Source organism: Mastigoproctus giganteus, chromosome 2, assembly GCF_048544385.1.
Source record: "Mastigoproctus giganteus isolate SK-2022 chromosome 2, ASM4854438v1, whole genome shotgun sequence".
NCBI lineage: Eukaryota > Metazoa > Arthropoda > Arachnida > Uropygi > Thelyphonidae > Mastigoproctus > Mastigoproctus giganteus.
Window position 1 is genome coordinate 163313955 of NC_143576.1, and position 18462 is coordinate 163332416.

Below are 18462 nucleotides of genomic sequence, written 5' to 3' on the forward strand. Positions count from 1 at the left end.
GGGCAAGTCCATGCCTCACCAGAGAGTAAGAATGGGGGTGGCGTGTGGGGGAGGTGACGGTGGAACCGTCACCTCCCCCACCCGCCGGGGAGGGGTGGAATAGTTGAGCCAGGCAAGGGAGCTGGCTCAGGTCGCCAATACGGCGTGCATGCAGAGACTGCGATTTGTTCGTGTGGCATTTGGTATAGACTAGTTGGATTGAGCCGCTTGTAGGATTTAACTCCTCTTCTCTGATGTCCATGTGAGCCAAGTTTGTCCTAGATAAGTGTATGACTCCACCTTTTCAATTACAACCAATATACAATCATTATTTCTCTTTCTGTGGCATACTTGTTCATCATTACTTTTGTTTTAGCCATATTCATCTTTAGTCCAAAATCCTTACTAACTGTGCATAACTGATTAAGATTTTCCTCTAATTCTTTGGGATTGTGGCTTATGACCACAATGTGTCATCTGCAAATCGTAAATGGTTTAGGTACTCTTCGTTCACATTGACTTCTTTCTGCGACCAGTCTAATCTTCTGAAAACTTCCTCAAGAGCAGCAGTAAACAGCTTCACAGATATTGTGTCTCCTTGTCGAACTCCTTTCTCAATTTTAAAATTCCTACTGTCTTTGTCTAGTCTAATAAAGAAGGTAGCACTCTCATATATTTTCTTCAAAATCATAATATGCGGGGTATCTATGCCTTGTCTTTCCAGTGCCCGAAACATAGCCTTATGCTGTGTGGAGTCAAATGCCTTTTCATAATCCACAAATGCCAGGCACAATGGTGTTTTATATTCATTTGCTTTCTCCATTAGCTGTGATATTACGTGAAGGTGATCCATAGTTGAGAATCCTGTCCTAAAGCCAGCTTGCTCTTTCGGTTAATTCTTATCAAGTATTCTTTCTAATCTGTTAGTAATGACCCTTCTGAACAACTTCTAGATGGGGGATAACAATCTAATTGGTCTATAATTTCCAATTTCTGATTTATCTCCTTTCTTATGCAGCAAAACTATGACTGTATTATTCCACTGCTGAGGCGTCACACCTTTTCTAATGCACTTTGTGAAGAGCCTTGCCAGTTTTTGTGTTATGTCTCTTCCTCCCAATTTTAACAACTCTACAGTAACTTCATCTTCCCCCGGGGCTTTCCGATTCTTCATTTTCTTCAATGCATGTTCTACCTCATCAGGAAGAATATTGGGTATGTCGTATGTGTTGCTACTTTGCAATCCATCTTCCCCACTGCTGGCATCATTCCCTCGCTCCTTGTATAATTCTCTATAGTAGTCTTCTGCTATTTGAATTATGCCTTCTCTACTGTTTAAAGTACACCATCGCTATTCTTCAGTTTCAGTATCATTTGTCTTTCTGTATTACTGCTCATGGCTGCTGATTTAAATCCTTTGTTTTCCCTTAATGCTTGTTCTACTTTTCTTGTGTTAAATCTTCTTATGTCCTCTTTGAGTCTCTTTCTAATGGCTTTGCATAACTCAATATACTCAATTTTCTCCCTGTCAGTGTTTTTCTTGCTCTTTATTTGTTGTCTTTGATTCATCATGACAAGTGTTTCTTGACTCATTTTTCTTCTTTGGATTTCTTTTTCCCTATAAGTTTCTTGGGCTTTATGACTTCCAGAAAGTTGTAATATTCCTCGTCGATATCTTGGTCCTGAGCAGTCTACAGAAGCTCAAACTTGTTCTTAAGTTCCAGTACATACTGCTTTTTCTCCTCTTCTGTTATCTCAGAGACCTTTGTATTATTTACTAGAGTCAGTTTTTTCATTTCCTTTCCTACATCTATATCAAGTGTACATCTTACCATTCTGTGATCACTTCCAACATTTACCTTATTCAGGACGGTAACATCATTCACAATATATCTTCTGTTAGTGAGGATGAAGTCGATTTCATTAGTTGTTAATCCATTTGGACTCTTCCATGTCCACTTTCTGTTCACCGTTTTCTTGAAAAAAGTGTTCATTTTGTAATAACTGAGAGAAAAGTGGAGAAGAAATTGCTGAAGTTAAACATAAGAAAGGCACCTGGGGTAGATGGGATCTGTCCAGTTATATTAAAGGAGGCAGCAAAGGAAGTCAGCAGGCCCTTAGCCATGATAAGAAGGCTTCCTTGGACTCAAGGGAGATCCTCATGGACTGGAAATATGCAATTGTATCCCCAATTCACAAAGGGGGATCGAAAGGTGCCATGAGTAATTACAGACCTGTTAGTTTAACTTCAGTTCCGGGGAAAATAATGGTTAAAGAAACACTATAGGATCATCTAGGCAAGACTGAAGTTATAGTTCTGACAGCGTAAGTTTGTTAACGGGAAGTCTTGTCTGACCAATTTGATTGGATACTATGATGTGGTCACAAAAGAACTGGATGCAAAAAATAACTTTGATATCATATACTTGGATTTTAGGAATGCTTTTATGCTGTTGCACATGGAAGACTACTGTACAAGTTGGAGCAATATGGCATTAAGGGTAAGTTGCTACAATGGATAAAAGGATGGTTGAGTGGAGAAGACAGAATATTAATCAGTGGACACTGCTCTTCGTGTACTAATGTTATTACTGGAGTTCTCCAGGGATCTGTGTTGGGCCCATTGTTGTTTTCTGCATTTATCAATGATATTGATGAAGGTATATCAGGCTTAATGTCCACGTTTGCGGATTTTACAAAGGTTGGTAGGGTTAGCATTAGCATTAGCATTAGCATTAGTAGAGGCATTTGATGCAAGAAAGCAAGCTTATGCAGCATCAGCCAAAAAAAAAAAAAAAAAAAAAAAGTAACATAAATAAATAAAAATAACCACTTCCACTTCACCCCTCTGTTCGTTCGAAATACCTGTCCAGCTGAGCCTTAAACTTATTTAGGCTATCAACTTCCACGACAAGGGATGGAAGTCTGTTCCACCCACCAACCACCCGCTGGCTAAAGGCAAATTTCCGCACATCTATCCTACATCTGTCTTTCCTCAATTTGAATTTATGCCCTCTCAGGTGATTTTTCTGAGCTAGAGGAAGAATCCCATCAGCATTGAGCATGCTCAAACCATTCAAGGCTTTGTACACCTCTATCAGATCACCTCGCTGGTGCCTAGTCTCCAGACACTGTAATTTGCAAAACTTAAGCCTTTCTTCGTAAGAGAACCCCTTTGTCCCATTCACCAATCTAGTTGCCCTTCTCTGTACTCGTTCCAGCAGCTCTACATCCTTCCTGAAATGAGGCCTCCAGGCCTGTATACAGTACTCTAGGTGTGGCCTGACCATTGCCTTATACAAGGGAATAATCACCTCCTTATCCCTGCTAGAAAAATTCCTATATATCATTGACAATACACCATGAGCTACTCTTGCAGCTCGTCTGCACTGCTCAGAGAACTTCATATCTGCCTGCACAACCACCCCCAGGTCCCTTTCATTCTCTACCACTGTCAGTGTAGTACCACAGAGTTGATACGTTGCTCTGGGGTTGCTGTTTCCCATATGTAGTACTTTACATTTGTCAATGTTAAACTTCATTTGCCACCTCGAAGCCCATCTGCTCAACCTTTCCAAATCCTGTTGCAGCAGCATAGTGTCAGTAGTGTCCTTGACAACCCTGCCAACCTTCGTATCGTCTGCAAACTTGGACATTAAGCCTGATATACCATCATCAATATCATTTATAAATACAGAAAACAATAAAGGCCCCAATACTGAACCCTGAGGGACTCCACTAATAACATTAGTCCACGATGAGCAGTGTCCATTGATTACCACTCTCTGTCTTCTCCCCCTCAACCACCCCTTTATCCATAGCAGCAACTTGCCTCCAATGCCACACTGCTCCAATTTGTGCAGCAGTCTTCCATGTGCAACAGTATCAAAAGCCTTTCTAAGATCCAAGTATATAATATCAAAGTTATTCCCTGCATCCAGTTCTTTTGTGACTGCATCATAGTATCCAATCAAATTGGTCAGGCAAGACTTCCCCTTAACAAAACCATGCTGTGTCCTAGCTATAACTGAAGTCTTGTCTAGATGATCCTGCAGTGCTTCTTTCACCAGTGCCTCCATTAATTTTCCGGGAACAGAAGTTAAACTCACAGGTCTATAATTACTTGTGTCAGCCTTTGATCCCCCTTTGTGAATTGGGGTCACATTTGCACATCTCCAGTCAATGGGTACCTCCCCTGAGTCCAAGGAAGCTCTCATAATTATGGCTAAGGGTTTGCTTACCTCCTTTGCTGCCTCCTTTAATATAACTGGATAGATCCCATCCACCCCAGGTGCCTTTCTTGTGTTTATCTTCAACAATTTCTCCTCCACTTTGCTCTCAGTTATTACAAGATTCTCTAGCTTACTGCTAGAGTTGAATAAACCTCTGGCATTCCCCTCGCTGAATAACTCCTCATGTGTGAATGTCGATGCAAAATATTCATTTAGTTTGTTAGCTACCCGAGCAGGGTCATCAACAGTTGACCCATCGATCTCAAGTGGACCAATCTGATTCATAGGCGTCCGTGTCACGTGTTAATTTGTATGTATCCCATGCATTTTTCTTCTCTGCCATATGCCTCATTAGTTCATCTGACAACCATTTAGGCCTAAACCTTGAACAATATTTCTTAGTTGGTATGTAAAGCCTAGTAGCTTCCACGATAAGTTCTTTGAATGCTTCCCATTTTGAATTTGCTGTTGGCAATATCATCAGTTGATCCCACTGTATAGAATTTAAATACTGTCTCAGTCCATTGTAGTCGCCTTTACGAAAGCAATACCCCTTCCCTTTACCCCTAATGGTAGTTACCTCTTTGAGTAACTCCCACTTCAGCACACTGTGATCACTGCCACCAAGTGGTTCATTTATCTGCAGATTCTTAATGCATGAAGAATCACTACTGATAATCAAATCAAGAGTATTACTCCCTCTGGTTGCCTCCCGAACATGCTGATGTAGAAAACAATCATCCAATAAATTCACAAAAGCCTTGCTACTGTGTGAGTGACCAGCCCCCAAATTCCAGTCAATATCTGGGAAATTAAAATCCCCCATTATAAGACTCTCTGATTTACTGGCCCACTCTATTTCTCCGAACAGTTTCTTATTATACTCATCAGAGTCATTAGGCCTATAGCACACTCCTACTCTCAATTTTGATCTCCCAATGCTTATGTCACACCAAACTGACTCAACACTGCACTGTCCAGCGATGTCGACTGGCTTCACTTCCTTGGATTTTATGTGTTTTTTAACTAATAGCATAGCCCCTCCTCCCTTCCTATCCTGTCTATCCTTTCTGTAGACGTTGTACTCCCCAAATTCCAGTTCTGCATTTCTTATATCTGTGTGACACCACGTCTCTGAAATCCCCACAATATCTGCCTTTGATGTTTTGAGCAATACCTCAAATTCATCAAATTTATTTACTAAACTCCTAGCATTGGTGTACACACAAGTATACATGCACCTGTTCTTTTTCTTAGCTACCCTAACACAACCCATGTGTTTACTTGTACCCCAATGATTCCCAGCAGTCTCTGAAATATCCTGCATCGTATTTTTCAGGCTGCGGCTCATTCCAATAGAAGCAGTGCAAGAATCACTTTCACCTCTGCCAGTGGCTACTGTTAATCTATTAGTCCTTGTATCCCCCCAATCTAGCAGTTTTCCGACCCACCTAACATTGCCTCGATAGCATCAGCAAACATTCTTGCACCCTTTCTATTTAAGTGTATCCCATCCCTGTAGAAGCAGTCTCTCCTGTTAACAAGTACAGACCAGGCTGAAAAAAATTCTACCCCTTGAGCCCTGCACAATCTTTCCAGGGCCGAATTGATTGACAGGGCTCTCATCATATACTCCCTCCTATCGTGTCTGGGCAGAATTGCAGACACTTTCAATTTCAACCCTAATTCACGGCTTTTTTTCATCAGTGACCTGTACTTGTCAAGTAATTCCGCCGGTCTCCTACTCTTAATGTCATTAGTGCCAACGTGTACAACTATATCACCTTTTGTGCCCTTAAAAGATGATATCCGCTCTACAACGTCATCAACTTTTGCCCCTGGCAGACATACCCTGGTCCTATTCCACCTATCCTTTTTACAAAGCATGTTTCCCGTTTCCCTGACAATAGAGTCACCAACAACTACTAGTTCCTTTGGGACCAGCGCATTCTGCCTTGGGGGTTGCCGCTGTGTTCCGCGATGACCAAGTGCAAGCTCTGGCATTGGTGTGGGCAGCTGAGAGCTTGATGGGCCCCTCACTTGTAATCCTTCGAGGGCATCCACCCTATCCTTCAAGCTCTCATATAGGCCCATAACAACGCTGAGTTGTCGCCTTATCTCCTTACACTCCTTGCATCGCACACACACAAAGACATCCCCCATTATTTGTTTTTACTTAGGGTGGCAGTATCATGTCCCATACTTGACTGCTCCGCAAACATCAAGCAAATAGTGCATCTTACAAGGCTGTGATTCAGAGGACAACTGCCCCCCTCAGTTCTCCCCTGGGCCACAGCATTCCCATTAGCTTGAGCCCTTTGCTTTGCTGCTCTGGTTTGAGTCATGATTTAGATTTACTTTCAATAAAATTTCAATTTCTGTACAAAATTAAATCCTAAACTTGTATCCAAACACAGTTATAACGCTATATTTATGTTTCAGTAACGAGTGTTATCTACGAAATATTTACGTTTCAGTAACGAGTGTTATCTGCGAAATCCCTTTATATAACTTTCGTATCAAGTTATGTATTAATTATTTGTTTTTACTAATTATTTATGTTACGTAACCTAAGTGGTTATATGTATAATTAATTATGTTAAATATAATTAATTATATTACGTTTGTAATCTAAGTCGTTATATGTATTTATTTAAACGTACAATTTAACTGCTAACGAAGTTCAACTAACGCTATCTAGTACGGTATATCGTATCACAAAGGCGGGAAAATTACGAACGGTTAGCGGAGTTGAAACACGTGGAAACCTTTACCGATACTTTTATGCAATTACAAGGCCGAGTAAAGAATAAATACACCAAATTAATCAGAAAATCTCAAAATAATGTTATACTACTAAATTTAAATCAAAAGTTTTAGAAAAACAATAATTTCAAATCAATAAATAAGAAAAATCCACTTAGCGGCTTTGAAAACGACCGTCTCTAGTAGCCTCGTCACCAATCAATGATATTGATGAAGGTATATCAGGCTTAATGTCCACGTTTGCGGATTTTACAAAGGTTGGTAGGGTTGTTAATGACAGTAAGGATGTACGCTACTGCAACAGGATATTGAAAAGTTGAGCAGATGGACTGAGAGGTGGCAATTAAAGTGTAACATTGATAAATGCAAAGTACTGCATATGAGTAGCAGTAACCCCAGAGTTACATACGAACTGTGTGGTACTACACTTAGGGTGGTAGAAAATGAAAAGGACCTGGGAGTAATTGTGCAGTCAAATGAGGTTTTCTGAGCAGTGCAGACAGGCTGCAAGAGTAGCTCATGGGGTCTTGTCAATGATATATAAGAATTTTGCTAGTAGGAATAAGGAGGTGATTATCCCCTTGTATAAGGCAATGGTCAGGCCACACCTTGAGTACTGCATACAGGTCTGGAGGCGTCGTTTTAGAAAAGATGTTGAGCTACTAGAACGAGTACAGAGAAGGGCAACAAGATTAGTGAGTGGAACAAAGGGTTGCTGTTACTAAGATAGGCTTAAGTTCTGCAAATTGCAGCCTCTGGAGACTAGGCACCTGCAAGTTGATTTGATTGAGGTGTATAAGGCCTTGAATGGTTTGAGCGATCTCAGTGCTGATGAGATTCTTCCTCTTGCTCAGATTTCGCACCTGAGGCTTCTTATATTCAAATTGAGGAAAGACCGTGTGGAACAGATGTTTGGAAATTTTCCCTTTAGCCAGCAGCTGGTTGATTGCTGGAACATACTACTTCCATCTGTAGTTGCAGAAGTTGGCAGCTTGATGCAGAACAAGACAAACATTTGCAGTTAATGAATGGGTGAAACAGGAAGGGCTTTTTTTTTTTTTTTTTTTTTTGGCTGATGCTATATAAGCTTGCTTTGTTGTATAATATGCCTCTGCTAATGCTAATAAAGTACGTTTGGGTTATTTTTATTATGATGATATGGTATAGTTATGCAAATGCTCTGGCCCTTATAAATAGTCTTTCAGTGTGGCTTGCGTGCCTTAAAGGTTGAAAACCCCTTATGTAAAATCATGTTGCCATCAGCAGTGCATTTCATATTTCAGTAAGGTTTCTATATTTAATGGTTATAGGAAAGTCTGAGAGCCTCTCAGTTTTATTTATTTAAAGCCTTTTTTCCTTTTTTTTTTTTTTTTACCTCTTATTCTTGGCCCGATCTTCATTTTTAATTCACTCACTATGAGTTGATATCCCTTTCAATTTCATATCCTCTGTGTACTGTTTTACATTTGAGTAGTCTAAATATGTTTAAAAATGTTTTCTAATGATATAGATAGTTTATGCTTTCTTATTTCTGTTATGATCCCTCTCTAAAGTCGTGGCTTTCTTTGTATCAGCATAAAGATAGCTTAGACACATAGGTCTTTTTAACCTGATCCCTATAAGACATATCAATTCAGTAACAAATTATAGTTCAGTATTAAGAAAACATAGTTGTAATTTTTACAAATTCACAATTAAGTAAAATACGTTAGCTACATATGGAAAATATGCTATAGAAAAAAATCAATTTAATATGCAAATAATTAAAACACAGTATCAGCAGGAGAATGAATACACAATAGTAACAAGCTCAGACATCCACCTTGTGTTTGCCTGTACCTGTTACTGTTTGTGTTAAAATAAAGCCTTGTAAACTGAGAAATCATATGTATCGTTCAGTTATGCAAACACAGTGTATAAATCAAGCAATGACCAATGGCCCTTTCCTTTGTAAAGACTTCAGAGGTAGAAATTTAGAGAGTTGGCTAAGCAACTCTGCAGATTTCCATAATCAGTCCCTAATTTTGGTCTCACCAAATCCTAGCTGCATGTCATCTAACTACATGAAAGGCATCTAACATTTGCATCTTTCTGCTTAGTTGCTCATTATTTATGCCACTGCTCAAATATGAATGGTCCTTTTGAAGAAGTTGATATTGATCATAATCCCGCTGTGTACTGTCTCTTCATTAACAGCCGAACAAGAAGTTTAAATGATATTTTTCTTCACAATAGGAAGAAAATACTATTGATTTCTGTAGTTAATTAAATTCATGTGAAGTAAGAATGCAAATGTGATGAATGGGATGGGATGGCTGTAGGGACTTCTTAGCTTTAGGACTCCTTCTTCAGCTGCAAGGCAGTTACACTAAATATCCATTCTTCCTGTATCTATCTTACAGCAGAGCAATAGGCCAGGACTATATCAGTTGAGTCAGACAGGAGTCAAAACCGTTGAACATAATGTGGTTAACAGTGGTCTAGTTCAAATGGGTCCATGTTAATTTGTTGCATGCCATTTCAGTGCATACCAATTCAGTGAATAACAGAATTTGGTGTGTGAGAATTCAGTGTATTGCACAGATAAGAAATTAACAAAATCAGTGAAGTAAAAGGTTTAGGAAACATGAGAAATTTTGGCAACATAGGAAGGAAGAATGCAGAAATAGCCTTAAAAAAAAAAAAAAAAAAAAAAAAAAAAACTTAATTTTTTTCCTTTCTTCTAGTTTGCGTTAATAAATTTCTTCCTCAACCTGTAACCAACCAATCCTAGCTACTGGAAAAACATGGAATTCAAAAGCCCCCCCCCCCCCAAAAAAAAAAAACAAAAGTATTTTAAAAGTATTTCTGTACATCTTGTTATACTAATAATAATAAGAAGAATCTTTATTGCAATAAAAAGATGATGATTTACATAATAGTGTAGTTTCAACTTCCCGTCATGGCACCAGGAGTTATCAAAGAATATAAAGACAAGGTCGCCTGAATAAACGAAAATTAATAGAAAATAAGGAATGCATTGAGTATACTATATATAGAAAACATTGAGTTGGGAAACTGCAGACAGCTGGTTTAAAATTTGATTGAATAGTGCAGAAGAATTGAATGTGGAATATCCCCAAAGTTTTCGGTTGGGTGTAGGCACTCAACGAAATTTAATGATATGAGTGAAAGTTAAAAGGGATTGGTGAAATGTAGCTATAATGGGTGACGTAGCTATAAAGATGAATATGGCTAAAACAAAAGCCATATTTATGAACAAGTATGCCACGGAAAGGGAAATAATGATTAAAGGAGCAGTAATTGAAAAAGTGGAGTCATATACTTATCTGGGACAAGTTATTAGCTGTAATAATGATAAATGGCTGGAAGTCAAGAGAAGAATAAATTTTGGATGGATAGCATTCAGGAAATATAGTCACATACTGAAGAGCAGTATCCCAGTTTTTTGTCTGAAACGTAAAATAATGAATCAATGTATACTCCCCACCATGACTTATGGAAGTGAAACTTGGGCACTCACCAAAAGAATAGAACGAATTATATTGGGAATCAGACTGTTAGATAAGAAGAGAAACACATGGATTAGGCAGCAAACTCAAGTAAAGGACATTCTTATCAAAACTAAAGAACTAAAATGGTCTTGGGCAGGACACATAGCTCGAAGACATGATGACAGATGGATTAAGAAAATAACAGAATGGTGTCCAAGAGGAGAACCATAAAGAAAACCTGGAAGACAAAGGTGGAGATGGATAGATGAAATTCATGAGTTTGTGGGTAGTAAATGGATGGCCAGTGCTCAAAACAGAAGGAACTGGAAAGTTGCTGGAGAGAGGCCTTCATCCTGCAGTGGATTTGAAAATGGATGATGATGATAATGGGTGACTACATTGTGTTTGAACATCTTTTTTCAGTCATCATAGTGATCAAAAAGATATTCATATATTCACTTCCAATCCTCTCATCTCGTCTATTATGCAGTATGGTTGATGTCTTTTGAGGTTATGATGGACATCATGCCGAGATCCAATCTTCCTTAAATTTTGAGGGTACAGCTCTAAAATGGTATTTGCATCTGGCCACTAGGTAGTCCATCCACTGGACCAAACCTTTTAGTAACTCTCTAGGAGGATTCCAGATCAGCTAGTGTATAACCTCATTGCTTCCTCTACTCTACTCAGATGATGACTGGAGGGAGTCCGAGTAGTGTGTATGCTGGGGGGGGAGCATTGTCGAGGCCAGGGGGCTGGGTGTATTATTACCATGTGTACCCCATATTCAATCATGACTTTATACAGTATGCCCTCAATACTCCACAAATTGACAAACTAATAGAATAAACTTATCTGGAAATAGATCTAAACCTCCCAAACACTTCCTTTCACAAATATATGTGGTTTCAGTTCCAATTTTGGTGCTGTCCATTTCCACTTTGTCTGCCAAACCCCATATACTTTTTCTGACAGAATCCCGGTTATTGGTTGATTCAACCACTGCTCGTCTGAGTTGTCCAAATGATTTGCTGTATGATTACTTTCACATGAAAGATAGTACTTGTGCATATGTCCATTCTGATATTTCCTGTCAATGACAGTAATTTGCAATCTCCTCTCTTCAGTCTTCTCTGGCTTAATCTCTACCACATTCTATCAAATTCAACTGTTGCCTCTATCATTCTCCGAACTCCACCAATCACTGGAACTTATTGACTCCCTCTTTTGAAACTTGACTTTCTCCATTTCAACTTTCCTAACAGTGAGGCAATATAACTTGGTGATTTGAATGTTCAAAACTCCAGATAGCTTCCATTTTCTAGTCATACGGACCCAGATGGTCGAGATGCTAAGGCTTTCGCAATTACTAATGAACATGCACAGATTGTTCATTTACATACCAGAATACTGGGGATGTGAATCATCTGGTATTCTGGTAGGTTTAAAATCCTAACCACACAGCCAACATGCTTGATGTTTTTCTAACAAACAACCCTTCTAATACACAGTAGAGGTCAGTGGTCCTCTAGACATCTCGTATCACAACTAGGTGATCTCTCTCAAATGGAACCTTTCTCATATGGCCATTCTCAACCTTGTGTTGTTTGGCATTACAAGAATGCAAAATGGGATGATCTACGATATTTCTTATTTCCTTTTCCATGGTTGGATTACTGTTTCAAATCTTCTGTCAATGTTTGCTCAGATTGTGTCAGTGAAATTATTCTTGTAGGGATGAAATCCTTTATTCCACACTCCACCTTAAAATCCTCTTCCTTTATCTAAACCTTAGTTTTCCAATAAATGTGCTAAGGTTATTCAAGACAAGAATGTTGCACATTGCAATTGGCTTGTATCCAAATATCCAGATTCCTTTTCTGCCTACACCAAATCTCGCAACAATTATAAAGCAGTTATTAATCAGTCCAAACTAGATTTCAAACAGGCTAAGAATAGAAAACTTGCTTCTTTTCAAAATGGTAGTCAAGCATTCTGGTCTCTTGCCAAAACTGTTGGCCGCAACTTTTGCCCATCTCTATTCCCACCTCTGTCAAAACCAGATGGTTCTTATTGACACTTGAGCTAAGGATAAAGCTGACCTGCTAACATCCTACTTTTCTTCCAAATCGTGTATTGGTGATCTTGGGAAACCACCTCCCACCATTCCCAGTACACTCTGTTCAGTGCTTCCTGTGGTCCTCCATCAAAACAGTGTCAGAAGGAGAAATTGATCAATCTTCATGCAAAGAAAGCTCCAGGTCCTGATGGTATTTCTCCACTTGTTCTCAAACCTGTGCTCCTGAACTTATTCTTGTTCTGTGTTGCCTTTTTCACTTTCTTATTCCACCAGTGTTTTTCCTTCTTGAAAATTTGCTCATATCCAATCAGTTCTTAAAAAGGATGACAAATCACTCCCATCCAATTATCATCCCATTGCACTTTCTTCTACTCTTTCTAAAGTAATGGAGAAATCAATTAACTGCAACTATCTATAAACCTTCGATCTGATCAATAATTGCCAGTATGGATTTCATAAGTGTCAATCCACTGGTGATAATCTTATGTTACCCATCTATGGACGTATTCAATGGAAAAGTTTGGTGGTGAAACTCAAGCAGTTGCTCTTTACATTTCGAAGGCTTTTGATCGTGTTTATCATAAATGTCTTCTAAATCAGCTTCCATCTTATGGTTTGCTGACTGTTTTTGTAATTGGGTATCTCTGACAGCTCATTGTGGGTGATGGTAGGTGGCCCTCTGTCTTGTAACTTCTCGACTAATGCTGGTGTTCCCCCAGTTTTAGTTCTTTCTCCCACTCTCTTCCCTCTTGTATATTACCCCAGTTTTAGTTCTTTCTCCCACTCTCTTCCCTCTTGTATATTACCCCAGTTTTAGTTCTTTCTCCCACTCTCTTCCCTCTTGTATATCTTATATTGACCAGAAATCCTATATGTAGTTTTGCTGATGATAGCACATTACATTCCACCTTCCAATTTAAGAAACCTTGTCCTGCATAAACAGCTTCAACTTCTCCAATATCTACTGCCAAATGCTGATGATGCTGAAATGCTCCAGTGAGGCAAAGATAACTTAGTCGATTTCAATCCTTCTAAACTCAGTCCTGTTTTATATCTCGCAAAAAGGATTCCTCTGCTTATCTTCAGTGACATTCTGATTTCTAGGAAGATCATGTATCTCTACTGGGGATTACCCTGACTTTTAATCTCTCTTGACATAAGCACATAAGTATTGCTTTTTCTGCATCTGAAAAACTAGGTTTTCTCTTTCTCTCCCAGCATTACTTTTCCTCCAAACAACTGTTCACTCTATACAAATTGCAAATCCACCCTACCATGGAATATTGTTCTCACAACTGGGGTGGTAACCCCAAAACTTCTCTCAGGTGTTTTGATTCCATTCAAAAGAGGGCAGTTAGGCTATTTAATAATTCATCTATAACAGAGTCTCTCCATTCTTTGTCTCATGGATGTTCTGTGTCTGCTTCATGCCTTTTCTATAAATATTTCCATGGGCACTGTTCTTCTAAATTCGCTTCTTTAATTCCTGCACGCTCTCTCTCTCTTTCTCTCCCCCAGAGCAGTCTGAACACATGCCACAACCAGTCAGTATCCTTTTACTGTTCTGCTTCCGTTTTCTGGAACACCCTTCCTTCATATGTACGAGGGGTTATCAAAAAGTTTGTACCCTTACTTCGAAATAATAGCCCTAGAAAGGTGAAACTTCACAGTAACTTAAATTCTTTTCTATGTACTCTCCATGTATAGTAACACATTTCTCCCATCTATGGATCAGTTGTTTAATGCCTTGATCATAGAAGTCTACACTTTTTGTCTGAAACCACGATTCCACTTCATTGATGACTTCCTGAGACCAATCAAAGCGGCGTCGACGCAGTGGTTTCTTCATTTCTCAAAACAAGAAGTCTGATGGTGCTAGGTCAGGAGAATATCGTAAGTGCTGCAGTAGTTCGAAGCCGCACTGGGCAACAAAGTTGGTGTTGGCAAGGACCGTGTGAGCTAGTGCATTGTCTGACAGAAGACAGACAGACACCTTTGGTTAACATTCCACGCCTTCTCACATTCAAAGCATCGAGTAACCTTTTCAAAAGATTTCTGTAGTATTTTCCAGTAAGTGTGGAACCACACAGTAGGTTATCTGTCAGGATAACCCCTTTTCTGTCCCAAAACACAGACAACATCACCTTCTTTGCAGATGGAGTGGTCTTTGCCTCTTTGGGAGGTGGGGAGGAGGTGTGCTTCCACTGCTTTGACATGTCTTTAGTCTCCGGACCATACTGTTACACCCAGCATTCTTCATTTGTCACCGACCAATCAAAAAAGTTCTCAGCATCCGCATTACACAAATCCAATAGTTGGCGAGAACATTACATTCAACGTTGCTTCTGCATCAGCAGTCTTGGAACCCATCGTGTGGAGACTTTCAACATGTGCAGATGGTCGTGTAAAATCCTGTGGGCAGACCCATAACTAATTCCCACTGCATTTGCAATGAAATGAATTGTCACACGTCTATCACTCAGCATCAGCTGCTCAACAATCCCAGGGGCTCACATCTGGTGAGTATGGGCTTGGTACACCCAAGATCCTGAGCTGGATATCATCATTCTTCTCTTTCTTGGTGATTCCTTTCTACTTTTGACTGATGTTTTCTGTCTCTCTCCCAGGGTAATTCAGAATTTTTTTTTTTTTTTTTTTTTTTGGCTGGTGCAGCATAAGCTTCAGGCTTCCTTGCACCATATGGCTAATAATAATAATCTTTGCAACCGTCTCACTGTCTGTGGATGTTGATGGCCTTCCTTCTCTTGGCTCGTCAAAGATATTTGTACAACCACACTTTCACCCCATTTCCACTTTTTTACAGTTCATAGGATGGACAATTCTGCCCATACACAGCTTTCATTTCTTCATCAATTTCCTGAGCTTTCTTGCCCTGCAAATTCAGGAACTTGATCTCTGCTCAATATTCCACTTTGTCAACCATAGCATTCTTCCTCAGGTTCTGGGGTCCACCTCTGGTGTACGATCACCTACAGGAATGAAATTTCACATGTTAGTTATTGGATATGTAGACAACGTATATTAAAAACGGCATCTTCCTACTGATGTTTTATCTAGGTCGGAGTATGAACTTTTTGATGCCTCATTATTCCTGAATATTACAATTTACAGGAATTCAAGTCTAATGTTAACAAGTATCTTCTTTCATCTTCTCATCCTTCAGCCCATGCATGGTACTAAGTACTATAGGTTGTAATACCCCTTGTGTTTGGTGTTTTCATAAAAAAATATAATAAAAACTTGTGTTGTTGTTTGGTTTTTAGGAGCATTAGCAACTAAGGCCATATTGCTCCGGGGATATGCTGTGGTCATTCCCTGACCTTTCCGCATCCCCGTATTTGGTGGTGACGGGCTCAAACCCCAGTCTAATCAAGAAGCATGTGCTATGCACTGCTGCTCCTTCCCACCTGGCTACAGAGACGCCAAAAAACTTGTGACTGAAGCGAATATTTTCATACATACCCTCCATGGCAGCAGTTGTATTTATATGATTTTCATGATTTACTTTGAGAATAGCAATATTTTCATTTTACTAGCCTTGAACCTCTTTGATCATACAATATCTTCTCACCTTTATGTCATTTTCTTTCTATGTGGTAATTGATTTGTCTTAATATATCTTTATGATGAAAATAAAGTTGTTGTTTTTTTTTTTTTTTTTTTTTGAAGTGTTCATGGGGGAAAGTGAATTCAGAAGTAATGATAAACTGTGACCTTGACTCTTTCCCCTTCCCTCAGTTTATATAAATTTTAATTTATCTTATTTTGGAAACATGCTAATGAGGGGGTTTTTTTTTTTTTTTTTTGTTTATGCAGTGTGTTCGTCAAAAATACTTTATTTATTTTCTTCAAGTATTGTTATTATTTTTAAACTCTAATATATCTCTGTATAATTGCAATCTTATGCTATACTACTGCTTCCTCTTTCAGGGACATCATATATTCAAGAATTTTGCATCTGCACAGTTAACAGTGTAGCCAGTCCTTTTGTTTTACATGATATTGTGGTAGAAGCCAGCCATTATTTAGCACGACCTGGTTCAGCTCCAGCTCTTACTCAGCCATTAAGGTCTCATCTTCTTACCCCTCTCATACAGAAATGCCAACAGATGTGAGTCTCATATGTTGATTTATGAAATTCCATATTATTCCATATTATTATTGAATATTTGTAATCATTGTGACTGGACACTGCTGTTCCAGAAGTTAAAGGTTATTTTTTTTTTATTAACTTTTACCTTCTGATCAAAAATTTAAAAATGTAAAATGCTTCTGCATAAGATAGGATTCACATTGAACTTTTAAAATGTGAAGGGGAGGTATATTATAAACCAGCAGAGCTATTTACATAAAAAATAACTCAGAAAAAAAAAAATCCAAAAGATTGGCACAATTATCTTCTTATTAAAATGAGGGACAAAGAAGACATTAAAAATTATAGACCAAGAGACAATAAAGCACTTCATGAGACTTATTCCAAAAGTTAGCTGGGTCAACTGGGTCCAAATAAATAGTAGCAAACACATGATAGCAGTTGTATATACAGGGAGTCCTCGCTATCCAAGGATAATTGGTTCCAGAAAATTCCACTTAAAACAAATCCTCTTAAAACGGGGACCATTCCTAATGTGTATTATGTAGGAAACAATGGATTGAAGGAACTGAAAAATGGGAATTATTTTATTAGACATTTTTTATTATAATATGTTGAGCAATATAAGGTTAAGTAAAGTTTATTGAAGTTGCACAATTTTTCAGTTTTACAAATGAAGAATGAATCCAGAGTTTCCCCCCCCCCTCCCCCCAGATAAAATTGTGTCCCAGCCTTTAGTTATGTCTTTAACTTCGAGCTTAACTTTTGTGCACGATTATTATTATTTATTTATTTATTCAGTTGATTGCAAGTTACAATTGCCCCTTGTACGCCGTGCAAGCCAGAGGGGTGTATTTACAATGCAGAGGATAAATTTACAAAAATTTTACTGTTTAGTAATGAAGGAAATAGGTATATTAATATAAAAATTTTGTTCTTCATTTCTGGATGTCTTTGTAAAGGATGTCTTCATTTTTACACTAAAATTTATTAACTTCATACTCAAATGTTGTAATGACAGCATAACTCAGAGTAACTAAAAGACGATGGGTTCCAGCTAGTAGTGTTGTGACTCAGTTGTTTGTTGGTAGATAGTCTTTCTGTAGGCCTTATTGGAGCATAGTTTTTCACCAATAAGTTATCCATAACCTGAAACCGTTTTAGAGTTTCTATGGTATTTAGTGTAAACATACCATTTAAACTTTACAAGGAGTTTAGATTAGAGCGAAGTGGTCTGATTTGCATAGTGGTCTGATTTGCATAGGCCAGGATATGAATATTTGTTCAAACGACAATAAACATCCATGGTGTCCACTCCATAATTGCATACAAAATGCCTCTAAAGACAGTGAAGCAGAATTGGAAAATCTTGGTTAGCCACTTGAGTATCCAATATTCTATGTTTAGGAAGGTTTTAATGTACGTTTCAGGAGTTGAGGACCAGATGATCGAAGCATATAAGGCAATCGGGGCAACACACCTAACATTGTATTTCTTCACCACTTGAGCATTTTGAACCCTAGCCAATTCTTGTCTTGAGCACCAGATAGCTGCTGTTTCCTTCCTTGCAGTAGTGAAATGCTCAGTGATGGATAACTTGTTGTCCCAGGTAATTCCCAGATCCTTGTGATGATTGACTTTTTGAATGGGTTGGCCATTTAAGAGAATAGTGATGTTATGTGTTTTTATGCTTTCTGCAGAAAGACATCTGGGCAGTTTTAAGAGGGTTAATTTCGAACCCAATCGAGGCGAGGAAGTTGGCCAGATAAGTTAACTGCTGTGTGGCTTGTAAAGCAA

At 38.6% G+C, this 18462-nt stretch overlaps 1 protein-coding gene across 3 annotated transcripts in view; it reads left to right on the forward strand.

Annotated features, from left to right (window-relative positions):
• Window positions 1–18462, forward strand: part of Dora (zinc finger SWIM domain-containing dorado) — a 729579-nt gene that overhangs the window by 668368 nt on the left and 42749 nt on the right. For all 3 annotated transcript variants that reach the window (XM_090389614.1, XM_090389612.1, XM_090389613.1), the window contains exon 23: window positions 16503–16683. In XM_090389614.1, the coding sequence (XP_090245740.1) occupies window positions 16503–16683 (181 nt within the window). The remainder of the gene's footprint in view (window positions 1–16502; window positions 16684–18462) is intronic.